Consider the following 18,463-nt stretch of genomic DNA (forward strand, 5'->3'; position numbering starts at 1 on the left):
GAAAAAACATTGTTATCGATCACTAATGACAAACCTCCTGCCGTTGACTATTTAGATGGAAAGCTACTGAGGATGGTAGCTGACTCTATAGCCACTCATATCTGTCATATTTTTAATCTGAGCCTAGAGTCTTTGTCCTCCGGCCTGGAGGGAAGCCAAAATAATTCCGCCACCCAAGAGTGGTAAAGCAACCTTTACTGGTTCTAACAGCAGACCGATAAGTTTGCTGCCAGCTCTTAGCAAACTGTTGGAAAACATTGTGTTTGACCAAATACAATGCTATTTTCTGTAAACAAATTAACAATAGACTTTCAGCATGCTTATAGAGAAGGGCACTCAACATGTACTGCACTGACACAAATTACTGATGATTGGTTGAAAGAAATCGTTAATAAGAAGATTGTGGGAGCTTTACTTTTAGATTTCAGTGCAGCCTTTTATATTATTGACCATAACCTGTTATAGAAACAACTTATGTGCTATGCCTTTTCAACCTCTGCCATAATGTGGATTCAGAGCTATCTATCTAATAGAACTCAAAGGGTTTTCTTTAATGGGCGCTTCTCTAATGTCAAACATGTAAAGTGTGGTATACCGCTGGGCAACTCTCTAGGCCCTCTACTCTTTTCTATTATTACCAATGACCTGCAACTGGCATTAAACAAAGCATGTGTGTATATGTATGCTGATGATTCAACCATATTACGCATCAGCAACCACAGCTAAGGAAGTCTCTGAAACCCTTAACAAAGAGTTAAGGGCCAGTAATAACAAAGACCAGTAATAAACTGGTCCTGAACATCTCTAAAACTAAGAGCTTTGTATTTGGTTCAAATCATTCCTTAAGTGCTAGACCTCAGCTGAATCTGGTAATGAATGTTGTGGCTGTTGAACATGTTGAGGAGACTAAATTACTTGGAGTTAGATTGTAAACTGTCATGGTCAAAACATATAGATTCAATGGTTGTAAAGATGGGGAGAGGTCTAGCCGTAATAAAGAGATGCTCTGCTTTTTTGACACCATATTCAAAAAGCAAATTCGGCAGTTTCTAGTTTTGACTCATCTTGATTATTGTCCGGTCGTGTTGTCCAGTGCTGCAAGGAAAGACCTAGTTAAGCTGCAGCTGGCCTAAAACAGAGCTGAATGTTTTGCTCTTAATTGTAATCAGAGGGCTGATATAAATACTATGCATGCCAGTCTCTCTTGGCTAAGAGTTGAGGAGAGACTGACTGCATCACTTCTTTTTATAAGAAACATTCAAATTAATTGTTTGCATAGTCAACTTACACACAGCTCTGACACACACACTTATCCCACCAGACATGCCACCAGGGATCTTTTCACAGTCCTCAAATCCAGAACAAATTCAAGAAAGCGTACAGTATTATATAGAGCCCTTATTGCATGGAACTTCTTTCTATCTCATATTGCTCAAATAAACAGCAAATCTGGTATCAAATAACAGATAAAGCAACACCTCGCGGCACAACGCCTCTCCCCTATTTGACCTAGATAGTTTCTGTGTAAGCATTGACATGTTAAGCTATGTGTGCCTTTATAAAAAAAATCTAAGAACGGCACATGTTCTGAATTCTGTCGCTGTACATTTCAAAAGTGCTCAACAAATAGTTACATTGACTACGTCCATCCTAGCTCACTCATTAATGTCTTAATCGAAATGGCCTTTTATCTGCTCGTCGTCCCCTTATGCCATAGTTTGTACATCTCAATTGTCAGTAGAAACCACTTTTGTTAAACCAAGTCAGCCATATAAGCTATGTTTTTTAAAGGCAGTAAATGAGGCTGAATGAACTGTTTCGCTGCCAGACAATACTCTGTCTGATAGCCATTTGTAGCAGTGGTATTGTGCAATTAATGTATTGTTTAATGTTGTGTAGTGGCTTTGCTGGCATGCATCCCACTTATTTTTCATAATTTAGATAAACAGCATTGGTTGTATATCATGTTGGATATTTTTCAAGTACATCCACTCATTCAAGATACAAAGAATTCGCTAAAAATGGGCGAATTCATTTTCCATTGCCTGGTGCCCGGTGTGAGCGGAGTTAAATGTTATTTATACATTCCATTGGTCCTTAACCAAAATGTCCACCAACCCGAAGCTCTGGGCCATGCAAAACGAACTCGACCAATGCCACTAGCAGAATTTGCTTAAGGAGGTGGGTGATGGGGGACGTGCCTCCTACGCTTACTCCAATCGCCACTCGAATAAGCTCTTCTCGTTACCTAAACGAAACATACACAAACATGGCGACAAGACAGACACTCAAGATGCTGTCTCCTCTTAGGTTTACAATATATTTGTTATTTTTATTTTCTCCCGGGACATTTTCTTCCACCCTTCGTATGCATCGAGACCAGCGTTTCTTGCTACCGCAGGACAGGGGTTTTTCTACGGTTAACGCAAAGGAAGAATTTATCCATGGAATAGGCGCGGATGCGAAGCGACGAGCGGCACGTAGTTCAAGGGAAGACATAGCTTCGGGCATGTATCAGCATCGCAATCGGCGGAGTGCAGTCCAACCACCCGTGCCAAAGGTGTATGGACAGGTAATGCATTACTTCTCCAGCAGTAACTACACTTCTACTGAAAGCACGTCTCACGTCACGATCGGAAGGCTATCCTAAGTTAGCTACAGTAGCTAGTTAGTTTTAGCAGCTAGCTAGTTTAGTAACGGACCTCAGCAGCCTATATGGCTTTCTCATTTCATGCGACCCTTGACGAGGAGAGGTGAAGCGCAAATAACCAAAGCCAAGCTGTCGAAGTCAGTCTAGCTTCTTGCCAAGTGTGTGATATTCAGTACCACTGTAGCTAGGTAGCTACTAGACTTTTTTTTAGAACAGACTGTCCCCTTTCAGCATACGATGCCATGGCGAGCTCTTTCTTCCCAATGTAACCTATTCAATGGCATAACCTATTCAATTACGTTACTCTATCTAGTAAACAAACCCTCCGTTTTAAAGTCTACCTAGTCTTTGAATTATCTTCTTGACCAACCTAATACAGTATTTTATTTTATCTGACCAGTTTTTCCTGAAACCTGGTGATCATAGCATGTCACCACAATCACACAGTTTTGTCTGGAAAATCCAAATTACAGTATACATAAATTTAGCAGTAACACACACCATCATAGCTGGGTGACAGACATCAACAATATAATTATAATTAGCCAAGACTGACACAATAGAGTCTTCCCAATGTGGAGATGCATGCCTTAGTGGAGGCTGCAAATGTTGTGAAGAGCCAATAGTGGCAGTCTTTGCGTATTTGATTTGTGACATGGTTGATTTTTGTAAGACGTCGAAGGCTCTTTGCTGAGTTTCTCTATAATGTGATTTCTTATTTATCACGGTAGTCTGCTCTTCAGTATTCACTGCATTTTACACATCCTCAAATTGGAACAGAAATGGTTGCTTATGTGATCAAGTTTGGAATTCCTCTGCTGGTCAGGTGTCATGTTTTGTTCTGGAGGGTGTTCATTGAATCGGATGTGTATTTAGGTTAACTGCAGGCAAGGTTATGTCTTCTTGGAATGAGAGTAAGCTGTTGTTTAGCCCCCCCCTTTCAGAAATATCCCCAAATAGCATGCACTTCTTTGCACAGAACAGAAAATAAACACTGACAGTCTCCTCACACACCCATTCCCCTAACTATGAAAGCCAATTTCTTCAGGGATTAAATTGCTTTTTTTCATTAGATAGGGCACCCATGGGATTTAGCCTAGAAGATTCTAAAGGTGCTCCAGTGAAAATTCACAGAAAGGTACATACTTTGTTTATAAATAAGGTAGGCTTTTTGTAGCAACTGTAGGGCTGTTATTTTGGCATTTAAGTTCAAGTAAGCTTCCAGTCCCCCGTCCCTAACCATACTGAGCTATATAGATCCAGATATATTTCTCCCTTTTAAATTGAATTGTTGTACAAACCTGTATCGGATGTGGTCAGTGTGTGTGAAATGTGGATTACAGTTAATCAATTTCTTAGTTTAAGAACTAGGAATGTGGCTTTAGAGTTCCAGCTAATTGACCAAATATATAGCCATCATTCCTGATAAGTAGAAAAAAACAACTCTGAGACATGGCTTCCAGTAAAACCCCTGAGTCATTCGGTGGAGGCAGTCACGGAGGGGGCTGTATTGGGAAATTCAAGCAGGGAGTGTGACTGAAACCTGCCTTGAGCATCTGCCAGTCGAGATTCTCACTCAAAACAAACAAGAGAGCCAGGCCTCGGCCCTGTTCAGCAGAGACAGAACATCTTGAAATGCAGAGGTCATACCTGAACTTGGTGGTTTTGTGTTGCTTTGCAAATTGTTTTGCTAGTGCGTGCCCTACTCAAAACACCCCTGAAGTCGCTCAATCTATCCCGTCAACCGTTTCCCACAGTTCACAAACATATCCAGGGAAATAACATAGCACACTCTGAAGTTGTGTAGCAAGCAGGATCTGGTTCCCTGCCACATGACCCAATGTAAACAGATCCAACAGGGTTTGTGGATAAGACCACAATACAAGTGTCATGTGCCATGGTGATATTTGGCTTGGGGAATTCTTGGCTGTACTCATTTTCCTCATTCGTGTGTTTGTGAGTTGCATTTCAGCTGACTCGTCTCAAGGCCAGATGATAGACGTACTAAATCACCTGAATGAATGAATGTGTTTGTGCAGCACTAACTTAACCTCCTGAAGAACACACACACGCACACACACAGAGGTATGTCTAACTATGCTTGTTAGGCCTTTTTGGGGACCAACAATTGATTTGCGTTCAAAATCGTATTTTCCCTGACCTTAACCCTATTCTAACCTTAAACCTAACCCCTAAGCCTAAAATTGTGGACTGGCAAAATGTCCTCACTTCTCTGAATTTTTGTTGGTTTGCTATTCTTGTGAGGACTTCTGGTACTCACAAGTATAGTAAAATGTGTACACACACACACACACACACACACACACACACACACAAAAAAAAGCTCACCTGAAGTCTCTCTTCAAGCTTGTTTCTCACATTTGACCCCAAAAGAATGTGCCAGGCACTCACTAATGTTTTGCTGTCTAGCTACTCTTCAGCTGGCAACAGCATCGAGACATTCAGCATGATATGCCATGTTAACCCACTTATCATTCAGCCTTGTGAAGAAGGACTCTAGTCTCTGTCAAGGAGGCTACTTCAGAGATTCCACAGAGCAGAGCAGACCTTTATATAACATAGCCGAGCCCAGACTTCACCATGGGGAGATAAACTAGCCTATAACACATTGATATCAGGGCCTGTCGCAGCTAGTTGGTCATCATTCAGTGTATATAACAGAAAAAAATAACTATTGTGCGGCATGACTGTCACAGACAGTGGTGCAATTGGGCTGCATCCAACCAAAAATACACACTGGTAGATTGAAAATGCAAATGTAATGAATGCCAGTTCTGCAGCAGGCGGATGATGTCATCGTCGGTTCAGCTCCGCTCCAACGGTGACACTCTTTCAGCAGTGGTTCATTCTGCTCTCTTGAATAATGAAGGAGAACATGGTGGGGAGATGTAAATACTCTCCCTATTTCACAGGAGTTATTCTTTGCTTGTTGTTGTTGTTGAGGAAACAGATTGACGTAGAGGCACCAAGGTTGTGTTTAGTTGTGCACAAAACCATTTTGCCACTGGAAACGAAAATGAGTGTTTCTTGGACAAGTTCAGGTATTAGCCTACCTCCCTGTTTCACTAGTTTCAAAACAATTTCTCTACTGAACACACCCATGCTTCTCAAAGAAGGGAGGGTACATGAGGGGAGAAAAAGAGAAAAATATATTTTTGTGGCACCACAAAAGCGTCTCCTGGATTACCAATGAAAACAATTTTGAGGAGAGTCCAGATTGATGTGACTGATATGCCCCAGTTGATTTGTGCTTTTCAGTTTGGACTGATGGAATCAGCATTGACCAGTCTCCTTCAGACACTCTGCAATGGCTTTTTTGTAAGGCATGGTTTGTGTACTTCCTTTTCCATTCCGATGGGGTTTTTCAACTGACATCAATCTAGCTTCGTCCAGATAGTGCAAAGGATCATGAGCCGTGAGCTATGGACAGATTAATTTACTGTTCCTCACTGGTGAGTTTCAAGGTTTGTCAGAGATAATGTTGAATAATTTGGGGCTTGTTAGATGCTTCCAGAGCTTATGTCAATGCATTAGTGCAAAGGAATGAGTAGTGTTAGAATCCCTGGCACTTGCTTGGTAAAGACCGATGGTTGCTTTTGTATGACCACCCGTCCTAATGCCCCAGTGACCAACATGCTGCCTAAGAAACCGATGTACTGAGTCACTTCTTTCTTTGCCACTTTTAACTATCACACTAGCAGACTCAACATCTGGAATCTTGACTATCTATGCTAAAAACCGTTTGGCAGAGCTAAACAGGATTCTTTATCGCTATTATCAACGTTAGGCACATTTTCAGGCCTGGCATTTACATTTTCAAGGCCTCAATTGGAGGTGCAACGTCGCAAGACTTCTGGGAGCGAAAACAACTTTATGTCGAAGGAGGGCCTTTGATTTTACGGCCTGCACATGCCCAGTTCGGCGCGAGACGACCGTTAGACCCTACGACGTGTTTCTACGCATGAGCTTAGCTAGCCAACTTCGCCATGACATCACCTACAAGTGTGATCGGGGATTTCTATTGGAGAAGCTGTTTTAGCCTATCTTCATGCTGTACTGTTTTTGGTAGTATCGTCAATCACTTGCAAGACCACAAGCAATAGGAGATGTCATTGTGCTCAAAGCTCAAAATGTCTCCACACAATGATTAGACCTATTATTCCTTTGATCACAAATCCAAATAGAATGCAGTTAGTCAGTCCCATCTACTCTAAAAGCTGTATTATGAGATATGGCTAAAGGTAGCCAGACCTTTTGGGAACCAACGGACGACAGTGAGCGTGTGAGGCCCTAACCCCAAGCATAGTACAATGCTTCACGTAACTGGAGCTAGTTGGAGTGAGGCTCATGTCATTACCTGATTTTAATGGCCGATTTTGTTGTCGAGCTCGGCCAGAGGAATAGATTGTGTCTCATGCTGCCATTTGCAGCAGTTTACCAGTGCCATCACTCTCCTGATTCAGCTGTGTCAGGAGGACCACACCGGCACCCTTTTACATGGTCCGTGGGCAACGAAGCTTAAACGGCTCTGAGATTTACCGCAGAGTCATCTCAGCCTCGAAGACGGCCTTGCCTTTGACTCAGCTGACCTCCTGGGATGTGTTCAGTAGGGCCCACCATAGCGAAATGTTTTAAAACCTTCTGAATGAGCGTTTCGTATTAGACAAGTCCAGTTAGTAGAAGTGTTCGACTCTGTTTCTCAGGCAATGAGAATGTTAAATGACATGGAATGAGTTACCTTATTACAATGTTCATGCTGAAATCATGCTTATACACACAACAAATTCTTGTAGGCTATTTTGTAGCAATTTGCAGCAGAAAGTCTATAAGCCATAGTACCAATAGTTGGCGCCGACAGAGATGGCCGCCTCGCTTCGCGTTCCTAGGAAACTATGCAGTTTTTTGTTTTTTTACGTGTTATTTCTTACATTAGTACCCCAGGTCATCTTAGGTTTCATTACATACAGTCGAGAAGAACTACTGAATATAAGATCAGAGTCAACTCACCATCAGTACGACCAAGAATATGTTTTTCGCGACGCGGATCATGCGTTCTGCCTTTCAAACAGGACAACGGAATGGATCCCATGCAGCGACCCAAAAAAACGACTCCAAAAAAGAGGGAAACGAGGCGGTCTTCTGGTCAGACTCCGGAGACGGGCACATCGCGCACCACTCCCTAGCATTCTTCTCGCCAATGTCCAGTCTCTTGACAACAAGGTTGATGAAATCCGAGCAAGGGTAGCATTCCAGAGGGACATCAGAGACTGTAACGTTCTTTGCTTCACGGAAACATGGCTCACTGGAGAGACGCTATCGGAGGCGGTGCAGCCAGCGGGTTTCTCCACGCATCGCGCCGACAGGAACAAACATCTTTCTGGTAAGAAGAGGGGCGGGGGCGTATGCCTTATGGCTAACGAGACATGGTGTGATGAAAGAAAAATACAGGAACTCAAATCCTTCTGTTCACCTGATTTAGAATTCCTCACAATCAAATGTAGACCGCATTATCTACCAAGAGAATTCTCTTCGATTATAATCACAGCCGTATATATCCCCCCCCCCAAGCAGACACATCGATGGCTCTGAACAAACTTGATTTGACTCTTTGCAAACTGGAATCCATTTATCCGGAGGCTGCATTCATTGTAGCTGGGGATTTTAACAAGGCTAATCTGAAAACAAGACTCCCTAAATTTTATCAGCATATCGATTGCGCAACCAGGGGTGGAAAAACCTTGGATCATTGTTACTCTAAATTCCGCGACGCATATAAGGCCCTGCCCCGCCCCCTTTCGGAAAAGCTGACCACGACTCCATTTTGTTGATCCCTGCCTACAGACAGAAACTAAAACAAGAGGCTCCCACGCTGAGGTCTGTCCAACGCTGGTCCGACCAAGCTGACTCCACACTCCAAGACTGCTTCCATCACGTGGACTGGGATATGTTTCGTATTGCGTCAGATAACAATATTGACCAATACGCTGATTCGGTGTGCGAGTTCATTAGAACGTGCGTTGAAGATGTCGTTCCCATAGCAACGATTAAAACATTCCCTAACCAGAAACCGTGGATTGATGGCAGCATTCGCGTGAAACTGAAAGCGCGAACCACTGCTTTTAATCAGGGCAAGGTGACTGGTAACATGACTGAATACAAACAGTGCAGCTATTCCCTCCGCAAGGCTATCAAACAAGCTAAGCGTCAGTACAGAGACAAAGTAGAATCTCAATTCAACGGCTCAGACACGAGGCATGTGGCGGGGTCTACAGTCAATCACGGACTACAAGAAGAAATCCAGCCCAGTCACGGACCAGGATGTCTTGCTCCCAGGCAGACTAAATAACTTCTTTGCCCGCTTTGAGGACAATACAGTGCCACTGACACTGCCTGCAACGAAAACATGCGGACTCTCCTTCACTGCAGCCGAGGTGAGTAAGACATTTAAACGTGTTAACCCTCGCAAGGCTGCAGGCCCAGACGGCATCCCCAGCCGCGCCCTCAGAGCATGCGCAGACCAGCTGGCCGGTGTGTTTACGGACATATTCAATCAATCCCTATACCAGTCTGCTGTTCCCACATGCTTCAAGAGGGCCACCATTGTTCCTGTTCCCAAGAAAGCTAAGGTAACTGAGCTAAACGACTACCGCCCCGTAGCACTCACTTCCGTCATCATGAAGTGCTTTGAGAGACTAGTCAAGGACCATATCACCTCCACCCTACCTGACACCCTAGACCCACTCCAATTTGCTTACCGCCCAAATAGGTCCACAGACGATGTAATCTCAACCACACTGCACACTGCCCTAACCCATCTGGACAAGAGGAATACCTATGTGAGAATGCTGTTCATCGACTACAGCTCGGCATTCAACACCATAGTACCCTCCATGCTCGTCATCAAGCTCGAGACCCTGGGTCTCGACCCCGCCCTGTGCAACTGGGCACTGGATTTCCTGACGGGCCGCCCCCAGGTGGTGAGGGTAGGCAACAACATCTCCCCGCTGATCCTCAACACTGGGGCCCCACAAGGGTGCGTTCTGAGCCCTCTCCTGTACTCCCTGTTCACCCACGACTGCGTGGCCACGCACGCCTCCAACTCAATCATCAAGTTTGCGGACGACACAACAGTGGTAGGCTTGATTTCCAACAACGACGAGATGGCCTACAGGGAGGAGGTGAGGGCCCTCGGAGTGTGGTGTCAGGAAAATAACCTCACACTCAACGTCAACTAAACTAAGGAGATGATTGTGGACTTCAGGAAACAGCAGATGTAACACCCCCCTATCCACATCGATGGAACAGTAGTGGAGAGGGTAGCAAGTTTTAAGTTCCTCGGCATACACATCACAGACAAACTGAATTGGTCCACTCACACAGACAGCATCGTGAAGAAGGCGCAGCAGCGCCTCTTCAACCTCAGGAGGCTGAAGAAATTCGGCTTGTCACCAAAAGCACTCACAAACTTCTACAGATGCACAATCGAGAGCATCCTGGCGGGCTGTATCACCGCCTGGTACGGCAACTGCTCCGCCCTCAACCGTAAGGCTCTCCAGAGGGTAGTGAGGTCTGCACAACGCATCACCGGAGGCAGACTACCTGCCCTCCAGGACACCTACACCACCCGATGTTACAGGAAGGCCATAAAGATCATCAAGGACATCAACCACCCGAGCCACTGCCTGTTCACCCCGCTATCATCCAGAAGGTGAGGTCAGTACAGGTGCATCAAAGCAGGGACTGAGAGACTGAAAAACAGCTTCTATCTCAAGGCCATCAGACTGTTAAACAGCCACCACTAACATTGAGTGGCTGCTGCCAACACACTGACACTGACACTGACTCAACTCCAGCCACTTTAATAATGGGAATTGATGGGAAATGATGTAAATATATCACTAGCCACTTTAAACAATGCTACCTTATATAATGTTACTTACCCTACATTATTCATCTCATATGCATACGTATATACTGTACTCTATATCATCGACTGCGTCCTTATGTAATACATGTATCACTAGCCACTTTAACTATGCCACTTTGTTTACATACTCATCTCATATGTATATACTGTACTCGATACCATCTACTGTATCTTGCCTATGCTGCTCTGTACCATCACTCATTCATATATCCTTATGTACATATTCTTTATCCCCTTACACTGTGTATAAGACAGTAGTTTTGGAATTGTTAGTTAGATTACTTGTTGGTTATTACTGCATTGTCGGAACTAGAAGCACAAGCATTTCGCTACACTCGCATTAACATCTGCTAACCATGTGTATGTGACAAATAAAATTTGATTTGATTTGGTGTAAAGTTACCACTGAAAGTAGAGGAACGTTTGTTTATCATTTATACAGAAATGAAAGTCTTTGTGTTGTCCAAGTCTGAAGAAATACTGTAGTATAGGGAGAAAACTGAGCTTTTTAAAGACTCACAGCCCCCTGCAGAATGATAAATTAAGTATGAGAGAGGGGAGTGCTCGGATGAGAGGTAAAGGCAGTGGGATTTAAAATGACATACTTTTTGGGGATTCACACTTCAGACTTATTTTCAGAGCTGCACCAATGGAGCGTTGGCGTTTAATTGACCTGTGCCTTCTGCTTTTACACTACTACATCTACCACAAGCACTTAGTATAGCAGCATTGTGTTGTTTCAATAGACACAGTGAAGGCCTCTAACGGTGGGCAATGTGATGTAAAGCTGGTCACTGCTTGTTTTCACTGTCTCTCTCTCACACACACACACACACACACACACACACACACACACACACACACAAAGAGAGAGGGAGAGGAGCCTTTAGCAAGGTGCTCCTCGCAAGGTCATAACAATAAATCCACGAAGTGCGTTGCCATAGTAATGTGCATCAGTAAGCTTACCCAGATAAAATCATGTATAAAGAAAAGCACGACAGCTCTGTTCAATACACCAGACACAGCCAGGCAAGGTACCGCAACCTTTCACGGAGGGATTTCTACCAGCTAAGAAGATGCCGGAAACCCAGAAAAATCATTACAATGTCTAGCTGATATCAAATTTGTTATGAAATGCTATTATGGTCCAAGGACGTTTATCGGAGATAAAAGTGACTGTAATCTATCAGATAGTTACCTACTTCATTGGCCTCGTGTTGAGCTGCATTTTGATGAAGCAGAACAAAAATACATCCGGTCAGTTGAGAGACTGTTCTTTTCTTTGCAGGCCAACCTGAACGATTCCCACAACCAGATGGTGGTGCACTGGGCTGGGGAGAAGAGCAATGTCATCGTGGCGCTGGCCAGAGACAGTGTCGGAGCCACAGGTCCCAAGACTAGCTCGGTGAGTACACAGTAGTACACTTCCTGTGAGTATACTAATGTAGAAGCCTACATTTCCTGTAAGTACATTAACACACCTTGTGTGCGGGAATGGGGATCCACAATCACGCGAAACAAACATATCCATGAACCTATCCACCACTACATAGGATAACACCTGCATGTTGCTTTACAGCCGTGCTGTTTTCGGACACTTTGAATCTTCTCCTTCCCTCTCAGTTCACATTGCCCTCTTTTCAATCTTACTATGGACTGTATATTTCAGATTCCCCCCCCCCCATTCAAATGAAGACTCCTTTGTTCAAGGTACCATGGTAGAAATGACAATACTGGTTTACCCACAGTTTGGTTGTGTAATGCAGTGTTTGTGTATCCATGTGTGTTTGTGTGCGTGCATGTTATTGTGTGTGCGCATGGGAGCCCATTGGTCAGTGACAGGCCACATGATGTCAGTGCTGCGAGGCCCAGACCTGTTCCACTGTGCTAATGAGATGGCCTGCCTGCCAGCCGTGTGCTTCCACTCCTCCCCTCGATCAGATTCACTGAGCCATGGATGAATCCCTCCATCTGTTACATCTCTCTCTCTACTCTTTCTGCTTTTGATGATATCAGCTCCCTATGCTGTCTGATACTGATGCTCAGCCTACAGTAACCCAACCCAACCCCCACTGCTTTTGTACACAGTGTAAGAAAGACCTCCTGTTCTCAAGGGGTTAACTTGAGATGTGATGCCCTTTGAAAAACAAGTTGTTTATGCTAAACCGCAGAGATACCACTGGTGAAGGACAGTTTGTTTGAACAAGAATTGTTCTTTTTGTGTCTCTATCCACTCCCAGTTCAGTACGTTCCTCGACATAACTTCCAGTCGGTGTTGTGGGCTTTGTGTGCTATTCTCTGTGGTCTGAGCTCCTTGGTCTCTGGCACTCTGATGGGAATCTGAGAGCTCTGACCTCACTCATGTATTGTCTCGGGTAGAGTCTGCAGGACAGAACAGAACAGCATGGAACACTGAACACCTCTTAACATTCTGGATTGGAGTTCTCTCTTAAAGGAACTACAGTTCCACTTTGTAGTCAGTTAGCATAGACAAAGCTTTTTCCTAAGTATTGTGTTTCTCTCCGTAGATGGAAAGTCCAGCTACTGCCTAAATGCTTTGATTCCTTTTACAGAGTCAGTTAATGGCCTCCCTCCCAATACACCATTCTAAAATCATTTTGTCCTCTACTATAAATGTGTCCATCAAGAAGCATTCAAAAAATCGAACTTGACAACGCCAAATTTTTCCTGTCCATAAAGCATCACATCCAAAAGTACTGTGCTAGCGGATTTCACTTGTTACCGTGTACCATCACTTCCATGTTCTCACCTCGTTCCTCTCTCCTCTGTCACATGGTAGGTGTATGTGTCTTACGACTATGGAACCAGTTTCTCCCCCATCTCAGAGAGGTTTCAGCTGAGTGGGGAGAAGGAGAAAGAGGGGAACAAGCAGGTCATCTCCCAGTTCTACCACAGCCCCGCTGACAATAAGAGGGTAAGTGGCTGAAGACCAAAGAGGTACTGACACTGAGTGTACAAAGCATTAGGAACACCTTCCTAATATTGAGTTGCATCCTCTTTTTGCCCTCAGAATAGCCTCAATTGGTCTGGGCATGAACTTTATAAGGTGTTTAAAGCGTTCCGCAGGGATGTTGGCCCATGTTGACTCCAATGCTTCCCACAGTTGTGTCAAGGTGGCTGATTGTCATTTTGTTGATAGACCATTTTTTAAATATCCCCCCCCCCTTTTCTCCCCAATTTCGAACTTGTTACATCGTTGCAACTCTCCAACGGGCTCGAGAGAGGTGAAAGGTGGAGTCATGCTTCCTCCAAAACATGACTTGCCTAACCGCGCTCCTTAACACCCGTCAGCTTAACCCGGAAGCCAGCCACACCAATATGTTGGAGGAAACACCATTCAACTGGCGACCGAGGTCAGCCCGCCACAAGGAGTCACTAGGGCGCGATGAGCCAAGTAAAGCCCGCCCGGCCAAACCCGGACGATGCTGGGCCAATTGTGCGCTGTCCTATGGGACTCTCGGCCACGGCCGGTTGAGGCACAGCCCGGGAATGATCCCGGTTCTATAGTAACGCCTCTAGCACTATGATGCAGTGCTTTACATGCTGCCCAACCTGCTCGCGTCCAAAATAAATGTACAAATACATGTTATTCATCATTGCACCCACACTGCTTGCGCATGACAGCGAGCGTCTGCCTGGCCAGGCGCTAAAATAGAAGTTGCTTCTATTTGTGACGCTCAACCCGTTGCAAGTCCTGCCTCTCAAATCTCCTCATTGGTTTTTAGAAGCATATACCCACGTGGGTGATTGGAAGATGAACGTAGGTCCACACTCCGGTAGGTTGTAGTAATGCTGTGAAGTTGGTTTCCAGCCGCCATATAAAGTCCAAAGAAGAAAAATAAGCCTTAAGGAAGGAGGAGAGATAACGAGAAACTAATTCGGTTTACCGTTTTATCTGTGGATTAATTGTTGGAGTAAGAGGACCTTGTGCATTTCAGGTAAAATAACAACCCAATGTTTATATACAGTAATGTTCCCTGGCTGCTGGAGAGAGAGGTCATGAGCAGATGAGCTCCTGCATTTTTCAGCATGTTTTTACAAAAAAAATTGATTTAGGCAGGGACATATACAGGATGATACCCTCACTCCAGATCAAAACTCCAAACCTATAACCTGATTGTGGACAAGATTACCTGGAAAGATTAATACACCATCCAACCTGGAATACAACTTCATTTAGCACTGAGGTGTGAAGTGAGAGGTGTCGAAGCCTTTGAGCCCAACAAATGGCAGGCTACCCCACCCAAATCCAGAGGCCTTGAAGCCAACTCCTGCTGTTCAGAGACCATCCACGGGTACTGGTACCCCCACCACACTCCCCCCTCTCTCCAGAGCTTTCACTCACCTCCAGCATACAGGCACTGTTGGAGCAAGTGACTCTGAACTTACAATGGCTAGCCCCAAGTTGTTATATATATATTTTTTTATATATATTTTTTTCTTGTGCATTTTGCTATTTCCCTCATGACGTCTGCATGCTTTGTTGACTATGAACTTTCTTGTTTACCCAACCGTGGGGGAGACTATGCTTGTTCCCACATTCGGGATTCTGACTCTCTTTTGGTTACACAGACTTTTGACCTCCCTCCGGCTTTGTATTCATGTTACCTGATGAAATTGCTGTATTACATGATCATGTTGCTATTTAATGCACATTCAAATGTCATAAATCAACACTGCAGTGCTCTCCCTGTCCTCTGCTGTGCCTTGATTGTATTACTCTTGATATCTGGAAATGTGCATGTATACCATGGCCCATCTACTGTTGCTAGCCCAAATTCTGACTTGTGCTCTATCTGTTGCACTGATTTCTGCTCTAGTAAAAGCCTGGGTTTTCTGCACGTTAAAACCGCCATAAAAAAAGCCAGACTACGGTTTGCAACTGCACATGGGGACAAAGATTGTACTTTTTGGAGAAATGTCCTCTGGTCTGACGAAACAAAAATATAACTGTTTGGCCATAATGACCCAACTGTGAAGCACGGGGGTGGCAGCATCATGTTGTGGGGGTGCTTTGCTGCAGGAGGGACTGGTGCACTTCACAAAATAGATGGCATCATGAGGAAGGGAAAATTACGTGGATATGTTGAAGCAACATCTAAAGACATCAGTCAGGAAGTTAAAGCTTGGTCGCAAATGGGTCTTCCAAATGGACAATGAGCTCAAACATACTTCCAAAGTTGTGGCAAAATGGCTTACGGACAACAAAGTCAAGGTATTGGAGTGGCCATCACAAACCCCTGACCTCAATCGTATAGAAAATTTGTGGGCACAACTGAAAAAGCATGTGCGAGCAAGGAGGCCTACAATCCTGACTCAGTTACACCAGCTCTGTCAGGAGGAATGGGCCAAAATTCACCCAACTTCTTGTGGGAAGCTTGTGGAAGGCTACCTAAAACTTTTGACCCAAGTTAAACAATTTAAAGGCAATGCTACCAAATACTAATTGAGTGTTTGTAAACTTCTGACCCACTGGGAATGTGATGAAAGAAATAAAAGCTGAAATAAACAATTCTCTCTACTATTATTCTGACATTTCACATTCTTAAAATAAAATGGTGATCCTTACTGACCTAAGACAGGGAATATTTACTAGGATTAAATGTCAGGAATTGTGAAAAACGGAGTTTAAATGTATTTGGCTAAGGTGTATGTAAACTTCCGACTTTAACTGTATATGCAGATGATACAGTGTTATACTCAGCTGGCCACTCCCCGGATTTTGTGTTAAGCTTTCTTAGTGTCCAACAAGCTTTCTCTGCCCTTAACCTTGTTCAGAACAACTCTAAAACAAAGGTCATATGGTTTGGAAAGAAGAATGTCTGTTACGGATACAGTTATCCTGTGTGTGTGTGTATCCTGTGTGTGTGTTTCTTTTCTCTCCTTCTCCCCTCACAGGTGAAAACCATCACTCCCCAATCAGTCAACAATCAATCATCAATCAGAAGACACACCTCCTCCTATTTCCTACCCTATCACAGTTCCTTCCCCATGGTTTAAAAACCCCATCATTTGTTTGCTCTAGAGCTCAATCTCTAGAGCTCAATCTCTCTGTAAATGCCATGTCTGTAGGTCTCTGTGTTTCACTCTCGCTTTGTGTCTTAACCTCTCTTTTGTTTAAGCACCTCATAGCACTTTGTCATCACCTGTGAGTATTGTTTTTGGTTATGGTGTTTGTTTGTTGCTGGTGGGAAAAGGGGAAACCAAGACAAGTCGCCCATGGGCATACACTACCCGTAGGTGAACTTTGTTAAATACACTAGTTAGAACTGGGCGGACCACCCACTGTATTTTTGGTTAGTTAGTTAGCTGTTGTTAAAGTAGGCTAGTCTAGCTTAGGGGTGTTTTTGAATACTTATTGTTTCTTTTCTTGGGTCCAGCTCAGCCCCTTTTCCTGCTCCCCCCATTACCGTGTGTTTATAAATAAACCTAGAGTTTGACGGTAGATTTCTGTTGTCGTGGTTATTTTGTGCACACTTTTACTTTGTCACAATAATAATTTGCATGAGTTTTGTTACGGGTCTCATTACCATCCCCCCTAGACTGTCGGGCCAAAAGGGATTCGTAACAATGTCCCTCTCCCCACAAGTATGATTACTACCTCTGAAGGTTCAGAGCTTGAGGTAGTCACCTCATACAAGTACGGTACACTGTCCTTCTCTCAGCACATATCAAATCTGCAGGCTAAAGTTAAATCTAGACTTGGTTTCCTCTGTCGTAATCGCTCCTCTTTCACACCAGCTGCCAAACTAACCCTGATTCATTTGACCATCCTTCCAATGCTAGATTACGGAGACGTAAATTATAAATCGGCATGTAAGGGTGCTCTCGAGCGGCTAGATGTTCTTTACCACTCAGCCATCAGATTTGCCACCAATGCTCCTAATAGGACACATCACTGCACTCTATACTCTTCTGTAAATTGGTCGTCTCTGTATACCCGTCGCAAGACCCACTGGTTGATGCTTATTTATTAAACCCTCTTAGGCCTCACTCCCCTCTTAGGCCTCACTCCCCTCTATCTGAGAAATCTACTGCAGCACTCATCCTCCACATACAACACCTGTTCTGCCAGTCACATTCTGTTAAAGGTCCCCAAAGGACACACATCCCTGGGTTGCTCCTCTTTTCAGTTCGCTGCAGCTAGCGACTGGAACGAGCTGCAACAAACACTCAAACTGGACAGTTTTATCTCAATCTCTTCATTCAAAGACTCACTCATGGGCACTCTTACTGACACTTGTGTGTATTGTTGTCTCTACCTTCTTGCCCTTTCTGCTGTTGTCTGTGCCCAATAATGTTTGTACCCTGTTTTGTGCTGCTACCATTTTGTGCTGCTACCATGTTGTTCTGCTGCCATGTTGTGTTGCTACCATGTTGTTGTCATGTTGTGTTGCTGCCATGTTGATCAATAATGTATCTTATCTTTCACCTGGATTCACCTGGGTAGTCTATGTCATGGAAAGGGCAGGTGTTCCTAATGTTTTGTACACCCACTGTGCAGTATGATGATAAAAGGCCTGTCTCTATATTGCAAACTGCCCTGATACAGAGGGGTTTTATTATGTTTTCAAAGTGTGAGTGTATAGCTCTTTTTCATATGTTCTCCCATCTCCTCAAAACCAGCAGAAGGCACATAACGTTATTGAGCTTGTGGTTTCTAAGGGTTGATTTAGGTGTATACAGTGTCTGTGGGTGTGTGCTTGTGTACATATCACTCTTGAGCTCGAGATTGTTCGATGCAGTGCCGTGAGGTTTGGTGCGGTGACGTGTTCGATTATGTCTCACTGTGTGCCGGTGAGTCATAGCCCTGGCCCCCGCCCCCATTCCACCTGGCAATCAGC

General features: G+C 44.2%; 1 protein-coding gene across 1 annotated transcript in view; it reads left to right on the plus strand.

Moving 5' to 3' along the window:
• The first annotated feature begins 2,188 nt into the window (after positions 1-2,188).
• The window catches only part of LOC115136865 (sortilin-related receptor-like), a 91,994-nt gene continuing 75,719 nt past the window's right edge, over positions 2,189-18,463 (plus strand). Inside the window, 3 exon segments of the mRNA XM_065024529.1 lie at positions 2,189-2,572; positions 11,887-12,003; positions 13,399-13,533. Of these exon segments, the coding sequence (XP_064880601.1) occupies positions 2,189-2,572; positions 11,887-12,003; positions 13,399-13,533 (636 nt within the window).

This window comes from Oncorhynchus nerka, linkage group LG11, assembly GCF_034236695.1.
Source record: "Oncorhynchus nerka isolate Pitt River linkage group LG11, Oner_Uvic_2.0, whole genome shotgun sequence".
NCBI classification, from domain to species: domain Eukaryota; kingdom Metazoa; phylum Chordata; class Actinopteri; order Salmoniformes; family Salmonidae; genus Oncorhynchus; species Oncorhynchus nerka.